This window comes from Echeneis naucrates, chromosome 3 (assembly GCF_900963305.1).
Source record: "Echeneis naucrates chromosome 3, fEcheNa1.1, whole genome shotgun sequence".
NCBI classification, from domain to species: Eukaryota; Metazoa; Chordata; class Actinopteri; order Carangiformes; family Echeneidae; genus Echeneis; species Echeneis naucrates.
Window position 1 is genome coordinate 4,450,284 of NC_042513.1, and position 20,090 is coordinate 4,470,373.

Consider the following 20,090-nt stretch of genomic DNA (forward strand, 5'->3'; position numbering starts at 1 on the left):
TGATTTGGGGATCAGAGCGGGGAGCTTTATATTCCGAGGTAATAAGGGAGGGTGCAAAGAGCTTGAGAGTGTTGACAAAGGCAGCAAGCAGACAAGTAAATATCAAGGTCCTGTTGTTGACATTGAAATATTTTACGTGCAATGTAGTTAAAATCAGTATCTGCAGATACCTGTTGGAAAAGGCCATGATGAAGTGCAGATCACACATCCCTCCTGATGTCACATTCAATGCAAGGTTTACAGTAACACTTGAGTAGATCGCAATTACTACATTTGAAGAGCAACAAATCTTTCATGAGTCTTGATTTTTTTGTACTGTTTGATATAATACAATGTTTGGGTTTGGAATAATCTTACTTATAAAGAGTGCTGTAATAGAGATGAGACAATAAAGTGAAAGGCAGACACTTTGTTTAGTGCTTCAGAGCAGGGTTTTAACTAAAGGCATCAGTATTATTATAACTTATTTTTTAATTATTTACAGAGATCCAATAAATACAAAAATCCCTGCAAAAAACAGGAGGGAAGACAGAAAGAGAGAGAAGCAAAGGAGAGGTGGGGAGGCAATGGTGGTGGGGGAGGGGGATGGAGAGAGGGGGCACATTCAGCCTGGAGACTCAGGCTGAAAACAAAACAGCTGGAGACATTCGGTGGTTTCAGGAAGATCTCATCGTCAGGACAACCTTAGCTAGACTGAATATGATGATTTTTTGGACTGTTCTCTATTTTTCTGTACTATTTTCATGCTGTTCATCAGCAAACCCATTTGTTCAATGAAATATTCAACTCATCACCAGTTGAGTATTAAACTAAGGAGCTCACTGGTTTATCATTGCATGAATATTGTAAAAGTAAGTTAATCGTATATTCAAAATTGATAAACTTATTACAGAAAAATAATCAACAGACACAATTGAATAGTTGAAAAATATCTGTTTATTTCTGTGTAAATGCATCTATTTCTTACTTTTCAAGCTGTCCGGTTAATACCTCGGGAATTCGGACTTAAAGGTAAGTGAGTAAACACAAACAATAAAGTAAACAACATGTAGCCAGGTACTATTTTGTGTGTTAAATCTAATTAGCAACCAAAATGAATCTATATCAAGACAACTTTTGAGGAGAGAGATCAGGCGTGACCGATAACAAGCCATGTTTCCTCGATGAATTGCCACAGATTTGTCAACACAGTTCTGCACAGTTTTAATGGATGATCAACAAGTTGTCAACAACAACGCGGTATTTAAGGAATGACATATTCACAGATGTACTTCTTGAGGCTGCGACACACCTCATCGTACCATTTTCCCTGTGCAGCCACTGAAAGGGCAACACAGCTTTCCCTCTTCGTTCCTGTGGGCTGCTTTTTGGAGCGGTCCCAGTTGAAATAGCTGACTGGCACGCTGTTGACATCGATATACTGGCCTTCTTTCACAATGTCTGCCACACCGATCCAGAAATCTTTGGATCCTGGAGCGCTCCTTTTCGCGTAGTCGCTCAGCTCACTGTTCTCCATCATGTCTCGTGGTGTTGCAAGAATTCCTCCTTGTGCAATGCAGTCTTCATTTGCTGCATGGTAATGTTTGGGTTCCTCAATTGTAAGATAACACTTCCTGTGAGCTTTGATGCCACGGAGACAAACTGAAAACACAAAGCACTTAATTGATCAGCATCTTAGAAGTAATATGATCTTTAGTTAACACATGGCTTACTAAAATAATCTTTTTTTTTTTTTCAATTGTATATTTGAATTGGTGTATATTTATGCAGCCACGATTTTAAATTCACAACACAAAGAGTTCACAGTCTGACCCGTGAATGACTCAAGTACAAAGGTGGTATGAATAGTAATAAAAAATACTGGGCTGCAATAAAAAAAAAAAAAAACCCACTGAAATGGTTGTTACATGATCAACTAATACAGAAGAATAGACAGGGATGGAGAAGAGCAGACTGATAAAATATAGAGAGTTATATTTTATTTCAAAAGGTAGTATCTTGTTCTCTATAAATTCGTTTCTATCATTCCCCCTCTAATGAATTATAACTTATCTTATTGCGATAAGTGTTGCTGCCCTCTGCTGGAGAATCTACAATTGAGACTGTTTGAAAATCAAGTTGTCAGTGTGTCCAGGAGAGCCCATAGGCCTGCTCAGCACCATAAATTACAGGCAACGCCAATCTTAGGGACATTAAGTATATTAGAATATAACTAAAGTTGCCATGATTGTATTGACCACTAATTTTTAGGCGTTATACCTGTCTGTAACGCTTGCATCTCTTTCAGTGAATTCACCTCCTGCCACAACCTGTCAAGCTGGAACGTCACATCATCTCCCTCTGCAGCTGCATCACCACAAAGAAGCAAAAAAACATATTTCAGATGATCATCTCCAGAGAGCCTGTTATCCTTGAACCATGTGCGGTTTGTGTAGTTACCTCCAGATTGTCGATCTGACACAGCCTTTGTGGTGCGAGAAGGCCGGCTGGAACTGAACTGGAGCAAGGAGAAGCAAACGACAAGGAAGACGGGGAGGGCCAGACGTGCCATGTCAGAGGGCAGTGGATCCTATGGGACAGGACACAGTGGCTCACCTTATGCTGCCGGGAAAGGAAGCAAAAACATTGCAGGCAGCTCAATATATACTACTCATCTGTAGGCCTTTTCTGCCTCTCTCCGTGCATTGGCTCCAGCTCTGTTTGTTTTCGTCCAAGCATCAGGAGGAGGTGAGGGAGGTATAAGGCTGGAGTGAAATAATGATTTACTTGTGTCTGGTTTTTGATAAATATTTACTTGGGACAAGGTGCACCAAGCAGTGTTCCCTTTCACTTCACAAACAAGCTGGAAATTCATTGACGGCTTTGCTATAACAGAGTGCTCTTCATCCATCTTCCCATCCCAGATTTGGATATTCACTCATTTTTTTGCAAGTCAAAAATAATGGGAGACCTTGTTGTAAATCCAGAAAAATTCTGAGCTGTCAAAAGGATAGTTAAAAGATAGCCCACCAACACAACGTATAATCCATTCACACTGGAAGCTTTTATCTTCACTAATAACAGTTTAATTTACAGTTGGCAATGCATGCAAGCAAGTCAATGTTGCTACTGCTTATACACTGCAGATATCTTTACAATGTGTCAGTCACATAGATTCCTACTTACTTAGAAATAAATTTGCTATTAGAGCCAAGTGCAAAGCTTCCAGCTTCCAGCTCTGGTGTGGGCAAAGTTATTTTTAGTGTGAGATGTTGTAAAGGGGAGGCGAAAGCTAAATGAGAAACACCCTCAGGCATATTGGCTGAATATAGAAAAATAACGTCTTAAAGCATTTCTAACAATAATCTTTCAGTTACAGTTGTACATTGAAGTGAGGTGAATTATAAAATTGTGTATTCTGTCCACACAGTGTTGCTAATTCTTTTATTAGTTGAAACATAGACCTACAGTTAAGGCAATATTGTTTTCCAGAAACTTTGAAAGAAAAACACAAGAAGCTAGAAATGAAATAGTGAAATAGTGTTTTTTTTTAAGTATGTAAATGTATGCTATATGTAATATCCATTTAATTTAGACTTTTACTACGGTGGTGTGTCCAGGCTCTGTGTGTAGTTAGCCTGCAAAGAAAACTGTATGACCACATGTTCTTCTAAAGCAATCTGTTCAAACGCTACTCTCCCAACATCTTAAGGCAAAAGGTAAAAGTTGCTTCATTGAAATGTTCCAGATGGCAGAAATAATTTTGCCACCCCCATGTGCAAGACCGATAAAAGGCTGGCCGGTCTTGATGTGCGAGTGATGAGTTCTCAAAGTTCTTAAAATGCTTTTTTATTTATTTATTTTTTTTTTGGTCTTGATTGGAACAATAATAAGAAACACTGCACCTTCATCACAATATCCCATCAGTTGTGGGGCTTTTTTTAATGTCGAAGAATTAAAAACCTACAGGTGGATAAAACTCACGTGAAATAAATTCAGACACTGAACAAAGACCAAACACAATCTCTCATACTTTGAAGATAAATTTAATCAAATAAAGAGAGTTGTACTCAGAGAAAGTACACAACGACAAAAATATACTGTCACAGGTAAACCATAGTCATTTAGTAAATATACTACAATGCCAAACACTATTCTTTTGCAAGGCCATATGTGTGCACACACACACTTAAAACATGCTCACTTGTGCTCATTCACACACACACACACGCACACTCACACAAAAGAACCTGACATCAAAACTGAGATGTCATTTTCAGTGCCTATGCATCATTATCTCTAATTCTAAAAATATTCATTTTAGCACTTCAATAAAACCACTACCATAATCATTCATCTTCCAAGCAGTCAGGTTTTCTGGCTCCAAGCTGACAAATTTTAAATGTCTTGAAACATCAGGATTACTGAACATGTACGCGATTCATTGTGTTTGAGATATGAAGTAGTGTATTAATTGAAGTAGTGAAAATTCAAATCACTTGCACACTGAAGAAGCAAGGCTGAAAAAATGCACAGAATGAAATACAACACTGTTTGTTTTTACTTTTGCTTTACTACAAAATATTGGTTTCTTGTCAGCTGTTGCTCTCTTGCATTACATTTCAAACTGCAGATTCGGAGTAAAGTAGAGGGCATCACACTAAAACAAAGAAACACACAGTGCTGCTCAAAACTACTTCATCTGGACTTTATACAGTAGCTCATAGTAAAAATATTGTATTTTGGGAGTTTCATGGCACTTTTGTTGTGAGGCACCAACAAGAAATCAACTTTGGTCAGACAAGTAAAACAGAGACTCCACAAACCTTGGACTGCAGTCTGACTGATGATTTCATGTCCTTTCTTCAGAAATTTCATAATTTAATCATTTACACACTTGTTCTGAAAAATTTTGGCAGATATAAATTTGATGTTTTTGAACCTGTGAAACAGATTTTTTTTCTGTCACTACAGTGTTTACAAAACTGCCAACTCTATGTAACCTGAAGATAAATGTACCACTATAAAGTGTCAAGTCAAAGCTCTGACTATACAGTTTAGTTTGGAAGTGTGTCCTTACTACAAAATTATATGATCACACGTGGAAGGATTTTAGGTGTATGCATCAGTTTTTGCATTTAAATTACTTGTTCATGTTCATATTGTTCAATATGAATGCCACGCAAGGAAAATGCGTCAAGTATCAAATACTTGTCTGTAGCTCAAAGGCACTGGTGATCCCGTAATACTACAAGGTTGGCACCTATGGATACATTATCATGCAAATATCTACACACTGACTTTTCTACCTCTCCATGCTTACTGCAATATGAGACAGCGATTCACTCCCTTGGTCAGAAGCATCAATACACTGGCGTAATTTCCCTCAAACTTAAGCATCTCTTGTTTGCTTCCATTGTCATCTGGGACCACTGAGGACAGATAAGGACAAAAATAAATCTTTTTTTTTTCCACCCTGTGTGATGCTTGGAAATACCTGTTACGGAATATGACTCTGTTTTGTGCATTTGATTTGAAAGGTACTCATCCTAAGGTCCTGATGGAAAGTCAGCTAATACACAGCAAGTCAATTCTTATTCAGTCTGTTGCTGATTCAGTAAGTTGTAATAGGGCACTAACCTAATCACCTTACCGACTAGCATAATGTTATTCATGATACAGTAAAAAATATAACTATACTATTCTGACAATGGCACTTACACTAGTCGTCTGTGTGACAAACATGTAATTAGACTTCATTTGCCCAATAATTTAGCTTGACCAGCTGACAAACAATAGGTACGATACAAGAGGCACAAACATACACTGTAAATACATACATTCATGCATCCATGCACATAGCACATAATGTACAACACTGGTGTGTGTGGTTGTGTTCCTCTGTGTGAATCTGTGCGTCCTCTGCTCAGAGGCCATTGATCGGTCTAATGGATGAAAGGCATTCGCTCCTTGCTGTCGTTGTCTCCCTCTGGCTCTTCCTCTTCCTCTCCTGCTTCACTGGTCTCTGTGCTGTCACTGGCCATCTAAAGTAGTGATAAAATATTTCTCAGATATTGGTGCGTTTACCGGTGTGGTAAATGTGTAAATGTGTCATTGTTGGCTGATGCGTGGCTGCACACAGGCTACTTCAAATAGTTTGGATTTCAATGTTTTGATGAAAGAAATTTTAAGACTTGGCTGGGCCTGAAACTATTCATCAAAATGTCTTTAGAATTGAACAATTTAACAGGAAATACCAGACTGAAAACTGGCTGTGCGGTTAATACGTTTTAAAATAGCTGTGTAGCTAATTCATCAAAGCATTTCACTGTGAAGCATTTTTACTATAAAGCTTAAAAATGTGCTCTACATAGTTTACAGAAAAAAGGCCAGAGCGACCACAAGGGGGGATGTTTTCTTTACTCCCCAATAATTTGTTGAAACTCTCCCAATATGGTTCTCCACTACATTCTTTTATTGTACATCAACCAATTTATTGCTGATTTATTGACATCCTCCTCCCATGCTTGATGATATACCCTTGATAATCAGTGCTGTTAATTTCATGTTTAGTTTTTTCATTAATAGTTATTTAAATCTTGTATTCAGAGTGAGCAAGTTGGAGGGCATCATCATTCCCTTTGTGTTGAATGTGAGCATATAAAGTGTCTTATTTCCAGTTTTATTCAAAATTTGCATTTTATTTTAATTTTTCCAAAGTTAGCGAAAGCTGTAATCTTTGTAGACTTGCAGTTAAACTTTTAACTCGATGAAGGAATTCTGCTCTCTGATAACTAATTTAACTATGTTAATCGAAGTTATTGTCATTACCAGAGGGGTTGGGGACTTCTCGACATCCAGAATCAATTTTCCTATGTTCCCTCTGTCATGAATTCTCTGCATGGCCTCTTTTACCTGAAAATAAAGTGCAAGAGTCAATATGTTGTAGACAAGCTAGAGGTACAGATATCAACTGTGATACCACCTATCAATTATCATGCAATGCGGACTCATACATTGGATGTCTAAAATTAAATAGCCATTAAAAAAAGGCATAAAACTGTAAAATGTCATCCATTAACATAAACCTTCCAGTGCTGTAACCCTGAAAAAACATTTCCAAAGCGCCAGCTAAAAAAAAAAAAGCCTTGATGTTGACTAGATGATGCCAACTCATCCAGTTGGCCATGTTTGACTTCACACTGAACACCTCATTGCACACAGTAATGATTTAAATGTTTATATTAACCGCAATGATTCAATTTACAGAGGAATTCAAGAGCAGTACAGGTTGTGTTCGCAGTCTTCATTTACCAACATTTGAACAGCAGGGTAAAATGGGCTCTAATAACAATTAACTGACTTGAATAACAAACATTACTGCAGATTCCTGTAGAGCACTACAGTAGAGTGAATCATGTCCTGCCCAAAAAGAATGATTTTGACATTAACATTCTCAAAAAATAAATAAATGAATAAATAAATAAAAAAGCACACACCAACTCTGCAATGACATAATAGCTCTGAATGACTTCCATTCGTATGAAGACGACTGAAACATGGAGCAAGTTTTACAACATGCTCCTCTCCTCTCTTCTTCCTCTAGCTCTTAATAATCACTAGGCCCCCTGTTCCAAATTGGGATGCTGAAAGTTTTAAGGAGCCCAAAAGGAATATTCCATTAGCAAACAAACAAACATACAAAAAATATGGACACTGTTGCTAAATGAACAATAACTGTAAACTCACTTCTGTTATAGTCACATAGGATCAAAATGTTTGATAAATTGAGAACATTTTATCAACATTTTATTCCCTCTCCATAGAGCTTATAAAGTTATTGAACCCTTCTCAGACAAGATAGAGTAATCACAGTCCCTGTCGACGGTAATCGGTTCATGGCTGATTACGTTTCTGAACTAGCCTGTCAGTTCTCTCCATAAGCTTCCTTTGCCGCTCCAGCGCCACAGCCTGCTCTGCCTGCAGCCAACTCAGGTCCCTCTTCGCTATTCCTTCATTCCTATAATACCAACCTGGAAGCCTTTTTGGGGGAACTAGAGAAATACTGAGTATTCCTGCTGTTGTGTGACTGTCCCTACCACTTCCCCCCTCAGAACAGTCTAAAGTATATTACATAACAGGACTGCTAATGGGAAGTGCTTTAGATTGGTCTGAGGCATTCAATACCCGTATGGAGGTTAGTTCACTTTCATTTCCAGATTTTATTAACAGCATCAAAGCTGTGTTTGACCACCTGACTCAAACTGTTAACCCTTCTAATCACCTTATCATCCCACTCCGGATGATTACACCATGAATTTTTGGACCTTGGCACTCAACACTTATTGAAATGAGGAAGGCTCTATAGGGGGCTTTTATCAAAGGGCTACACGATCAAGGATGAGCTAGCTTCTAGAGACAAGCTCATCCATTTATCTCCTCCTTTTGTTGGAATGATGGCTGGAGATGCTATCTCCACCCATTGCGTCACCTGCTAGTACTGTCCTCTCGCTAAAGGTGAAACAGTAAATCTAGCTGGTGTGAATAATTTTTTCATTACAATGGTGTCTGGCGTAAACTCCCATCTGCCTTTGAGACAGCTGAAATTCTCATAAATCAAGTCTTCCGATTACACGGTATCTCCCCAGATATTAATTTCTCACTGTGGACTACAGTTCATCTCACAAGTCGTCTGTCCTCTGGTTTTCACTCCCAGTCTAGTAGTCAGTCTGAGCAGGCAAATCCATATCTGGATCCTGTCCTATCCTGTCCCTGATACTGACCCTTCCACCTGGAGTATCCATTATTTTCAGATTGAGTTTTGTCATAATTCTCATGTTTGCTTTGTCACTGGTTTATCATTTTTTGACGCTTCAGGCTATGAGCTGCCACCTTTTCCTTCTTCTAGCTTCACACTCAACATGGCCTGAAGGTCTGGAGAGCCTTGCCCTCTGATATGGTGTTGTGTGGTGTGGTGCACTAGATAAGAAAAGTGGAACAAGTGAAATAATTTTCATGACTTCCTGTACACTTGAGACCAAATTATTCTTTTGGCCTGCTGTGTTTTAGCTGTCTTCAAAATAACTATAAAATATCAGTGCAACTCGTTACAGCTTGTCTGACACTAAAATGACTCAGGATACCATATCTTTCTTTCCCATTACAATCAACAAAGTTTCAGCTGAATGTGCCCCTTTGTCTGGAAGCCATTGTGTCCCAAGTGTTCATTTGCTAAATGAAATGCTGGAAATAAAGCCAAGAGCAAAATTAGGTCAGAAACTTGTCCAGCACTTGGCTGAGAGGTAGAAAGTTTGCAGATGGGAGGAGACACGTTCTAAAAGCATTTTTGGCTGAATTCAAACTGTGTACAATAACCTATAATAATACAACAACAGGGATGTTAGATCTATTTAACTATTTATCTTGGAACCCCGAGAGATGAAGACAAAATATTATTTTTTTCTCATTGAAATTCCAACTTTTCAATTCCAGAAAAAAAAAAAAAGTTTACCACGGTTAAAGTATAAACTGACACCCTCTGAATTCTTCTCTCTGGCATAGAAACAAATGTGTGCTGTACCCCCGATTGCCATCCTCCCATCTAATGAGATTCTTCATGGGCAATGCTTCAAGTGAAAGGCCCAAGCAATCAGCCAGATTTTACTGACAATACTACAGGGAGAGTTTCCCATGAGAATAAAATCTGAAGACAGTATTCTTGCATCAGCTGTTTCTGACTATAGTTAGAAAGCTAAGAATGAATTATACGCAACTTTCTGCAATGTCGTACCCCCACTGACTTTGTTTTTATTTTTGCAACTTTTGTTTGTGAAACAAAGTCCAAGTCTAAGTAAGGAGATGGATGTTTGTATCACTAATGGGTTAAGGTTAAACACTAATTGTAAGTGTACTGAACTGAACATAGTGTGATGTTGCTGTATTACTAAAATGAAAGCATTCATTGAAAGGTTTTCCCAACACTGTTACAGAATGTGATGCACACCAGTATCCAGCACCCTTCTGGATAATGGGGCTGGTCTTCTATCATGAGCAGCTTCTATCCTGTTGGTCCATTACTTTGCCCTAGGATGAACCCTAGACCTACCAGCCTAACTTCCTTTGTTACTTGGCATTTTCACATATTCTGATATAAGCAGTATATGGCACTACTTTTTGATGTTTTAATAATGAATCATAGTGCATAGTAACACAGTTTGTTCCATTATACTGCCAATATACAGACTTTGGATTTGAACATGATCAATGATTGCATTTAGTTAGGCTTCGTTACTGTCCAAAAATGGAAATCAACCAATTTATTTAATCCCTGACAAGGGCTGTTTTCAGGAATCCAATTTACAAGGTTTTCTATGTTTTGGCGACCTGAACTGTTTCCACCAACAGTATTGTTATGGACAATTTAAACATCCTAAAAGATGATATCCAAAGATATTAGAGACAGATTTGTAGCGTGTCTTCTCTCTGTGGTGCTGTTTGCCATGTAGGTTGAGAGATTAGAGTATCTATCTGAAAAAGTAGCAGCTGTAAAGTGAAGAGCTAAAGTCTCCTCAATTGAAGCATCAAGCACAAATTAAAAAAGAGGAAAACGAAGAAGCAAGTTAGTAAACCTTCAAAGGCAACTGTCAAAACCAATTGTCTCTTTAGTCGTGGTCCCAGATACACAACTACTAATGAGACACTACATTCTGTCTGAAAAAGGTCACAGTTACTGACATCTTTTGAATGTCCCTTAGTATCTCATGTAGGTAACTTTGCCAGTGCTGGGCAAGAAAAGGGGACTTAAAGCAGCATTTAGAAATTGAGAGTGATCAACATTCAGCCCGTCGGGGTTTTGAGTCAGTGTGAAATAAATGTGAAACAAGAAGATGCGACATACCCATCAACTATGAGAAAGTCTCCATGAACGGCTGATAATATTTCAAAGAAAACAGCAGGGGCAAACAAAAGACAATGTGCTGTCCAAGATATTTGCATATTCCTGTTAACACTGATCATATTTTTTTAGAAATCTCACTGACTTCACCATCTGACAGCATCTAATCATTCCGACGAGGCTCTTACCTCCTCCAGTGCCCACAGGGAGTCCACTATCGGCTTGATCTTCTTTTGCTCATAGAGGCACAAAAGTTTGTCCATTACTGATCGCACAAGACTGCTTCTCCCTTGTTTAAAGAGGAGGTTGAGCAGAGAGAATCCAGCTATGACTTTATTCTCCTCATATAGTTTAATAGGATTCACCTTCTCCACCTGCCACCACTGGAGAGAAAAAAAAAAAACCTGGATACATTTATTCTGAATCATTTATTTGTGTGTGGGTGTGTGTGTTTCATTTGCCATAAAATGTTCATTGGGAAATAACAAGACACAATTTCTGATAAATGTTGATGACAGACTGCATCTCTGACTCACAGATTTTGCAAAGCTGAAGAAACTCTTTGTTTCTCCGGTTACCATGTTTGATGCGCCTGAATAAACAGAAAGAAAAGGATTTCTGTATGCTGTGCAAACGGCTAAACAGAAGTGACTGGTCACTAATGGGGAGCCAGAAAGCATGAAGGGTGACATGGAGGAGAAACAGTTGGCACCTTCAGACCCTTAGGTCTGTGCGAGCATGCCTTCGCATATATTCAATTAATGTAAAACTAATGAATTAATGTAATGCTCCTCATTGTTTCATGAGGCTTGGCAGATACTAAATTAATTAACAGAGACCAAGATAAGAGTGGTAGCTTTGAGCATTTCATTTGCAGGCAATAGGGTATTTTATTCAAGTCAGTCTCAGTTAGAGTTAGATATGATATATCGGTACCACTTTTGTGTTTGTCTTTTAACAAGACCATAACAAAATCTTTTATTTATCTGTGCCTGTATGGTAAATGTGCAATATTGAGGCTTTAGCTGAAAACCAAGCAACATACATCATTATATTGTTTTTACTTTCTGCCAGTTTCAGTCCTTCATTTTGCTTCCCTTCCACTTTCTATGCTCACACATACAGTATAATACAGCCAAATCCCCAGTAAAGCTATTCTCATTGACATGTTTTTTCTGCTTAAGCTGTCCAGCTACAAGGAGTATGAAAAATGACGGAAGGCCATTAAGACTACATGTTCACTTCTCATCCATTTTAAAACTGCTGCTCCGCTGCTAAAATCCCAGTTTTATAAGTGCAAGGTCATGTGACAAACTTATCCAACACAAAAATTGAAGACACAGACTGTGCTATGATTTTGGTTATATCCATTGTAAAATTATCACTCAGAGACAATGTGGCCCAGCATATTTTGTATCTTGCATAGTCTTTCACACAGTACACAATCTCACTCTGGGTAAGAAATTCTCTGGAACTGGCTCCGCTTGTCTGCCACTTATTTGAAATTATAAGGCTGGACTTATGTAAGAGTAAAAACAATCTTTCCATTTAATACAGACAAGAACACTTCCCATAGTGTCACTGTATTCCCTTACATAGTAATCGTAACCTGAAGGTTGAAGCACATTGACTAAAATTCAACATATACAATTGGGAGTCTGTTATTTCCACTCTGAAAGTTGCAAATTGATTTCCAGAGATTCAGTTAACATAAATGTTGTTCTCACCATAGAGGATGTAAGTTCCCAGTGGTTTCAACAGACTCAGGCCTTTTCCTGTGTTATCCCCACACAAGCAGTCCAACAAGATGTCAACTCCCTCTGGAGAAACTCTGGAGCATAACAACAAAGAAAAGGTGAATTCAAGCTCCTGTGATGTTTGTATTGCACTTAACCATATTGTGATCCCAATAATATTTTTGATTCATTGTTCAGCCCTGGTCCGAACATTAGATGCAACTAATTGCAATTTTTATCATCAGGTTCTAAAATAAAAAAACATATGACCAATAAAGCTGCCCAGGGGCCAAACCAATGCCTTATTTTGTCTAACCAATAGTCCACACCTGAACGTTATTCCATTTACAATGATACAAAGCTGTGAAAAGCAGAAAGTTCTCACACTGGGAAGGCTAGAATCAGTTCATAGCATTAGTCTCAAAATAGCTTTCGCGGTCATAAAACAGCTTCATTCTCTGCCTATCCACTGATCAGTTAATTATCCAAATGATTCATTTTAACTGTGTTTTAATATGAAGAGTTCCTCCATATGAAATGTGAATGTGTAAAACACATTCTATAAGACCAGATATTCAGCCAAAGATTCATACTATGGAGCAGCAGTATCATGGACTTTTAAAATGAGAACTGATTCTCTGTAGTTTAGTCTGAGGAAAAAGTTACAGCTTGCAGCCCACATTTTACTTTTAACTGCCTACAGTTTTCTTATAAAGAGATTATTGATATTTTGCAGTACTCCCACATTGGTCTTTAGTGATGAGACATTTTATATCATGCTGTGAAAAGTTCATGTGCATTTCACACACAGAATACATTTTAAAAAGTGTTTGGCGTGAGACTCATTAAAAGTATTTATATGAAAGAATGAAAGGCATGTTATTATCAAGGGCACCTTAACTCCTTACTTGTCTGTCTTGTGCCCCTCGACACCAGTTTGGCTAAACTGCTATGTGGTCTTGTGATTCTGGTTTTTGTCTTTTGTAAAAAGATTAATTTAATTGTACTTTGCTCTTGATCCTAAGAAGAATGTGCGGGCCAGAGAGATGAAAGGGATATTAATCCACTACCACTGTTGTTATGTAAGTTGAAAGCATGAAACAAACAGTGCTAATGACCATTTTTCCAATATTTCCTGCAGCATAAATGTAAAGTGGACGGTGCATCTGTCCTGGATTGTATATACACAGATGATAGAAAATGACTGCTAAAGCTTTGTAAAGCACAGGGAGTAGTGTGGTGATGTAGTTTCTCTTTGGAGAAACACACTGTACAGTTCCAGTAAACCTGAGGCAGGTTTTCTGGAGGGTGTTTTCTCAAATGAATGAATTTTGTGGATATCAATCCTCAGCCCTAATTGGCTCAGTTGTTCCACATTGCCGTGCAGACCTCCGCCCTACACAATGTTTCTGCTCTCTTAGATGAGCTGTGAGTTGCCATGAGGACCATGGCCACACAAAACCAAATAAGGCAACGGGTACCAGCTGCAGTCAAAGTCCTCTCTGCTCAGTGAGTTCCACATTATCGCATGTGTTCGCATGTAAAGAAAAGCTGCACCAGCAAAACTGCCTGATGATCACAAAGTCAATCTTACCATTTTCACCATTAACAAATGAGTGTTTCCAGAAGATATCTTGAAGTATTAAATAGACAAAAAAAATCAGCAATATTCTATGCTTACTTTTTGACTTCTTGAGTATAATCGACATTTCTGTCAAATAGGTGAGTCACAGAGTCTCTGATGGCTGCGTGTTTAAAACATGAGGCGATCCCAAACACAGTGACATTGGGAACAGTGGCGCACAGCTGAGCCACAGCTTGACCCTGGAAACAAACAGTTGAAACAATTTATCAGAGTCGAAGAGCCTGCAGAAGTCAACTCTAACTATACCACAAAAACATCACAGTCCCATTAGACACATTGATAGGAAAGCAGTTACACTGATTTGGAGTTGTGTTTTATTAATAAGATATCTCTGTCTAATAATATTAGCTTTAGCTTTAATTCACAATATCAAAATAGTTTTTTTTTTTGTTTTGTTTTTTTTACATTTCTGACTATCATTTCAGATCTTAACAACTCCAACAACTACAGACTTGAATCAATTTGTGTGCCTTTTGTGCCTGTGTTTAGTCATAAAAAAATATAATAACTTACTACACTGCCTCCTGCTGAGTGCACCAACACTGACATCCCCTCACGCAAGTTGGCAACCTCAAAGAGCATCATATAGGCAGCCACAAAGTTCAGGGAGAACGCTGCAGCCTCTGCAAAAGTCATTTCATCTGGCATCTTGTGGACAAAATCCACTGGCGTACAAACTACCTCTGCCCAGGCATTGTAATTCACAAAAGCCATAACTCTGTCACCTATCTGAAAAAAACAACAACAACAACAACAATAAAAACATGTTCATTAAGCAGGATAACTAGCTGACCCTTATGTGAAAAAAAAAGGAGGATCACGTCATTTATGTAGTAGACCACAGATTAATCAAACTAGCATGTCACTTTGGACATGTGTTTTAAAGTAAAGTTCTGCTAATCCAGATTCTGGTTTAATATCTGGAAACATTTAGTTATAGATCATCACAACACTGACAACATGCCATTTCTCTTACCTCAAATCCTTTTGCGTTTTCCCCCACAGCCTCCACTATCCCAGAGCACTCAAACCCAGGGACAAGAGGAGGTTTTGGAGGATTATCAATTGTTCCCTGACGCACCATTAGATCCAGGAAGTTCAAGCCGCTGCAACAGAGAATAAATTTACCCTGATTCAATATCTGGATTGAAACAATGTATTTGAACTGTCTCTGATAATAAATGACAATTTAAAACAAACTACATCTATCCATAATGATTGTTTGTAGATTTATGGATTGCCCAGTGGTATATACTTAATAATTAACAGCGGTGAGTCACTTGCTTTACAGCACCTCAGTGAAAACAAGGCCAGAAAGGAATACACTTTAAATCCCTCTAAACCTGAACAACGCTGACAAAGCCTCCATCTGAAAGGAGCCGATCAATACTACACTGCAAATACAGCTGGTAGAAATTGTACCAAAGCAATGACCGAATCTGCTTGTAAAACAAAAATGCAGCCTGAACTGAGATCAGTTTTGCTTCCATCCATCTTCTCTAGAAAAGGACCTGTGACTTCACGACTACGAATGAAGATGTGAGTCTCTTCATCAACGATCAGACCCGTCAGAAATACTGATGGGACGAGGCGGAGGAGCTCGTCCCTGTTAACATGGTTGTTCTCTTGCTGATCTCGTCATATTCACCATGCTTTGACGCGGATCTTCACTTCACCGCTCAGAGGCTTGGGCATTGCCTTTCTGGTCACCCTGAGTTTGTTAAGACCTCCGAAGCCCGCCAGGATCACCGCTCGCATTTCTTTGGCGTCGCCGGGCGATTCTGCGTTTTCGGCGTCTTTGCCCACGTTTCTGTCTATCATGTACTGTGTTTCCTCTGCCATGTCCGCTCCCTCTTTAGCCATGCCGGAGACCTGCCGCTCGCTCTTCTCCAATCCTCCCCCGGGCTCAGAGTGATGTGGCGAGCTGCCTGCTCACAACTCAGGTGCTGGATGGAGGAGTGGACGGAGAGGAGGGATGGATGGAGGGATGGAAGGATTGTGATCCACAGTGGAACCGTCTCTTGTTTTTATTCAGCCAAGCCAAAATGAACTGGATTTTTTTTTTCCTTGTCATGACGTTGACTGAGATTAATCCAACTAAAGTTTTATTTTGAAACATCATAAATCCGTGTGTATTGTTTTTGCCTACAGCTGGTTTAAGTATAAAGTGCGTCATCTGCTGGAGAAGAGTGCACAAACTTCTCCAGCAGTGTGTGGATGAATTACAGCTTTTTAATACAACTCATACATCACTGACTGGTTTTTTTAAGGGTCCTATTTTCAGCAGATATTGTATACTGTTGAATAACTGCTGCAACTATTATTCTAAAAGTGATTCCAAGCATCTCATGGCTCTTATAGATATTCATTTAACTCGATGTGGTAGTTGATTCCTATATTATCTTGTTCTTTGCAAACTTGATTGTCTATTGATTGTCTTTTCTTTATTAAAAAATATCTGTAGTCAATATATTGAAGCAGCTGCATTTTATTACAACTTCAATCATTGGTGCACAAGCAGTATAAATATATGTTCCATGTACAATCACATGGATTGTAATCATTTTAGATCACCTCTCATATAATACCTTGTACATTGTGATTAAGTGAAATTGGGAGGTTGTACTGAACATTGTGGTTTTATTAATTACGTCCCGAGCTGCTTAATACCAGCATCATTTCAACCCAGAGAAGACCAACATGACTTGACATTTCACTTGCAATTTAGCAAGTTGTTTGTGCGTATTACAGCTTATAACAGTTGCTTATATTCTCTTAAAGGCAAAGATAGCTCATTAATCCAAAAATAATAACAACAGTGTAATCTTACATTCATTACACATCTCATTGTAAATGAGATTAATTTGCTACATAAAATCCTCTTTACAACTGTATGTTCATAGTGGACAGGATGAACTAAAGGAAAAAGATCTGGCTGTACAGTGGAAGGATTTCTAATGCTCTAACGTTTTGGAACATCAGTAAATATTCGCAGCCCATGCATTCCTTGAATTTCATCCTTGAGAGCCTGTGGAGGAAAATGCACAACAATTACTGAATGGTATGAAATATTTTTTTTACAGAATCATCTTCAAATTTCAAGTTTCAGTACTGTTAATAAATAGTATAAAGAGAAACATATTTCTAAAACTGCTATTACAACTAAAAGTTTGGACTATTTTTTTTTTTTTTAAACTGGCACAAGGTAGAATTTGGGATTAATATTATTTACCTGATTTACTAACTGGTGTTGTTGCACTGTCCTTTTTCCTTTGAACTCAGTGGACTCTATGTGGATCTCATACATGGCCCCACAACCACCTAAACACAGCTCAGAACCACAAAAACACTGTCATTTCCCAAATCTGTTGTCTCCATCTGATTTCCATAAAATAATAAGAATAGGTCTGCATAATACCCAATACATTTGTACTTCTTTTAAGATTATATTCACGTTTCCTCAATCTTATGTGATAAGATTAATTGTGTCATGGGCTGTTGGTCACACAAGAAATGGGAGCCTCTCCAAGGATGTCAGCTTTGGTTGTGGAAAGCTGTGATGGGCGTTTTTTTGTTGTTGTTGTTTTTTATTATTCTACAACTATTGAGAAATTAATCAACAAATGAAAAACATTTTTACCAAACCCATAATTACAACCTAAGACTTTATGAGGGCCATAGCAAACAGTAATGTGCAGACAAATATTGTACATACTTAGTTTAGTTTCCAAATTCTAATGCCCAAAGTTTTCCAAGATGCTTTGACTAGTGTTGGCAGAACTGCTCCACTCAGGGATATAGTTTACCGTTTTCACTGAAGCTTATGAGTCCAGAATAGAGTTAAAAATATTATGTGACATATTGATTGGCAAACCAATAAAACAATCATTTAGTAACTAAAAAAATGTTTTGGTGTGCCCTGAAAATAAAAACAATTTGGCTAGAAATAAATATTTTGCTCTGGTGTGTGTTCGGTGTTAACATGAATAACTTTGGGCTTTGTCAAACAATAAAATCTTGCACTCTGAGCTACCAGGGTGGACACTAACTTCTGTAGTCCCATTTTAAAACATTACGATTTAATCGATTCGATGAGAGAACCGTTGCCAGAAATGTTCATCATTTGAATTAATCCTGAATAATCCTGAAGATGTGGCCTGGTTGAATCCTAACACGTGATTGGCTTTAACAGAAAACTACATTTGGCCGGTTGGTTAGGTCAGCCTTCACCTGATATATCCACAACTTTGAGCGACGAGGCTGTCGGAAACTTCTCCTTCAGGATCATGGCTATGCGCTCCTCTCCGTCTGTCTGTGTTGACAGACACCTCCGCGCCGGTGTGCACACAGCGACCTGGGGAGGTGGAGAGGAGGAGCGGTCAGATATGTAGCACTTCCCCGGGACTAACCTCCAGCAAGCTGCGGTGTGAGGAGTGTGAGTTTACCGGGTCAGCGCGAAGGAGCCGAAGGGCGGAGGTCACAGAGATGGTCAGGCCGTATTTACGAGCCAACATGGTGACGATGTTTGTGTTTATTCACCGGAGGCTTGCGTCAACACCGGTCGCTCAACGAAGGATGTCCTCACTGCCTCGTCCCCTGTAAATGACGTCACGCATCCGGGGACGTCACGCATCCGGGGACTTCACGAGTCTCAAACGAGCATGGGTTGGAAGAAGTGTCTGGTTCAAACAAAAATTATATATTAAAAAAACAGCAACTTTCTCTCTTGTGTCTGTACATTTGTCCTCTGATATATTCACAGGACTGAGCATTTATTGTTATTGTGGTAGTCATTAGGAAAAGAACAAACGCATCGGGATACATGGGTCATGAAAATTGAAACATTTTACAAGGATTTCCAGACTTTAGATATTTCTTCTTTCTCACGAAAAGCTGTAAAATAAAAACTTGATGTTACCCAATAAACCATCCCAGCTCATCAGTCATTTCAAAACCGGACGTGTGCTTAAAACACCTGCAGCTTTTACCTCTCAATATGAACATTTATCAATACATTTTCAGTATTCTGTACCATGAGGACACAAAATTGGTCTGAATACGTGAAGACTACATACCGATTTTTATTTATTTATTTATTTGCTATTTGGTAGGGATCATTTCATCTAGGTTAATCACTCATCATCCTCATCAGAGAGCAGGTCCTGAAAGTGGTCTATGCCGTTTTCGTCGTCATCCTCATTTCCCTCTTGCTTGTACTTTATGATATTTTGGCATGAAAAAAAATATTCCAAATGCATAGTAACTGATTTTTTTTTTTTTTTTAACCTTAACTCACTTTCCGTTCTAATTTGTTTGTTGTCCATCCACAGACTTCACATCGGGAAAACGGTGGTTGATCGATCCCTGAGGTGGGTGGCGCTGTAGCGCACGGGCCGAAACCTCCCTCAGCCTCCGGTACTGCAGCTCTGGCTAAGGTTGACAGGAAGGTGTCACTACCTACCGGAGCCACTAGGAGGACCCCGGCCTTACCACTTTCATGAAAAGATCACCATCACTTCTGGTCGTGACTTCCTGTTGTGATGGAAACCTCTGATGAAAGAACTAAAGAACTGAAACAACTGCACATACCTGCATACAAAGACTGCACACACGAATAAATAGTAAACACACATATATACATATTCAAGCAGATAAGATAAGATGATACTTTATACTTTATACAAGGTACATAAATGTAAACATAAATATAAGAAAAACGGAGACACTATAAGACAGTTATTAGTCGGGTGAAATTTCACATAAACAACATGTAAATGTAAGAATTAAATGATCGTGATACTGTTATTACTTAGTTTCTGCTGTTCAGTCTTTCAGT

General features: G+C 38.6%; 3 protein-coding genes across 3 annotated transcripts; all 3 read right to left on the minus strand.

Moving 5' to 3' along the window:
• Positions 1-926: 926 nt before the first annotated feature.
• Positions 927-2,681, minus strand: clec3a (C-type lectin domain family 3, member A). Its single transcript, XM_029497721.1, has 3 exons — positions 2,440-2,681; positions 2,260-2,346; positions 927-1,641 (listed from the first exon to the last, which is right to left on the minus strand). The coding sequence occupies exons 1-3, from the start codon at positions 2,549-2,551 to the stop codon at positions 1,244-1,246; spliced, it is 597 nt and encodes a 198-aa protein (XP_029353581.1). The 5' UTR covers positions 2,552-2,681; the 3' UTR covers positions 927-1,243.
• Positions 2,682-5,924: 3,243 nt separating this feature from the next.
• On the minus strand, positions 5,925-16,117 carry vat1l (vesicle amine transport 1-like). The gene is made up of 9 exons (XM_029498846.1): positions 15,903-16,117; positions 15,231-15,360; positions 14,768-14,983; positions 14,291-14,433; positions 12,601-12,704; positions 11,410-11,465; positions 11,062-11,256; positions 6,811-6,894; positions 5,925-6,023 (listed from the first exon to the last, which is right to left on the minus strand). Exons 1-9 carry the CDS (start codon positions 16,115-16,117, stop codon positions 5,925-5,927), a joined length of 1,242 nt encoding a protein of 413 aa, XP_029354706.1.
• Positions 16,118-16,736: 619 nt separating this feature from the next.
• bola3 (bolA family member 3) lies at positions 16,737-18,842 on the minus strand. Its single transcript, XM_029498624.1, has 4 exons — positions 18,700-18,842; positions 18,485-18,608; positions 17,487-17,575; positions 16,737-17,282 (listed from the first exon to the last, which is right to left on the minus strand). The coding sequence occupies exons 1-4, from the start codon at positions 18,766-18,768 to the stop codon at positions 17,217-17,219; spliced, it is 348 nt and encodes a 115-aa protein (XP_029354484.1). The 5' UTR covers positions 18,769-18,842; the 3' UTR covers positions 16,737-17,216.
• Positions 18,843-20,090: the final 1,248 nt, after the last annotated feature.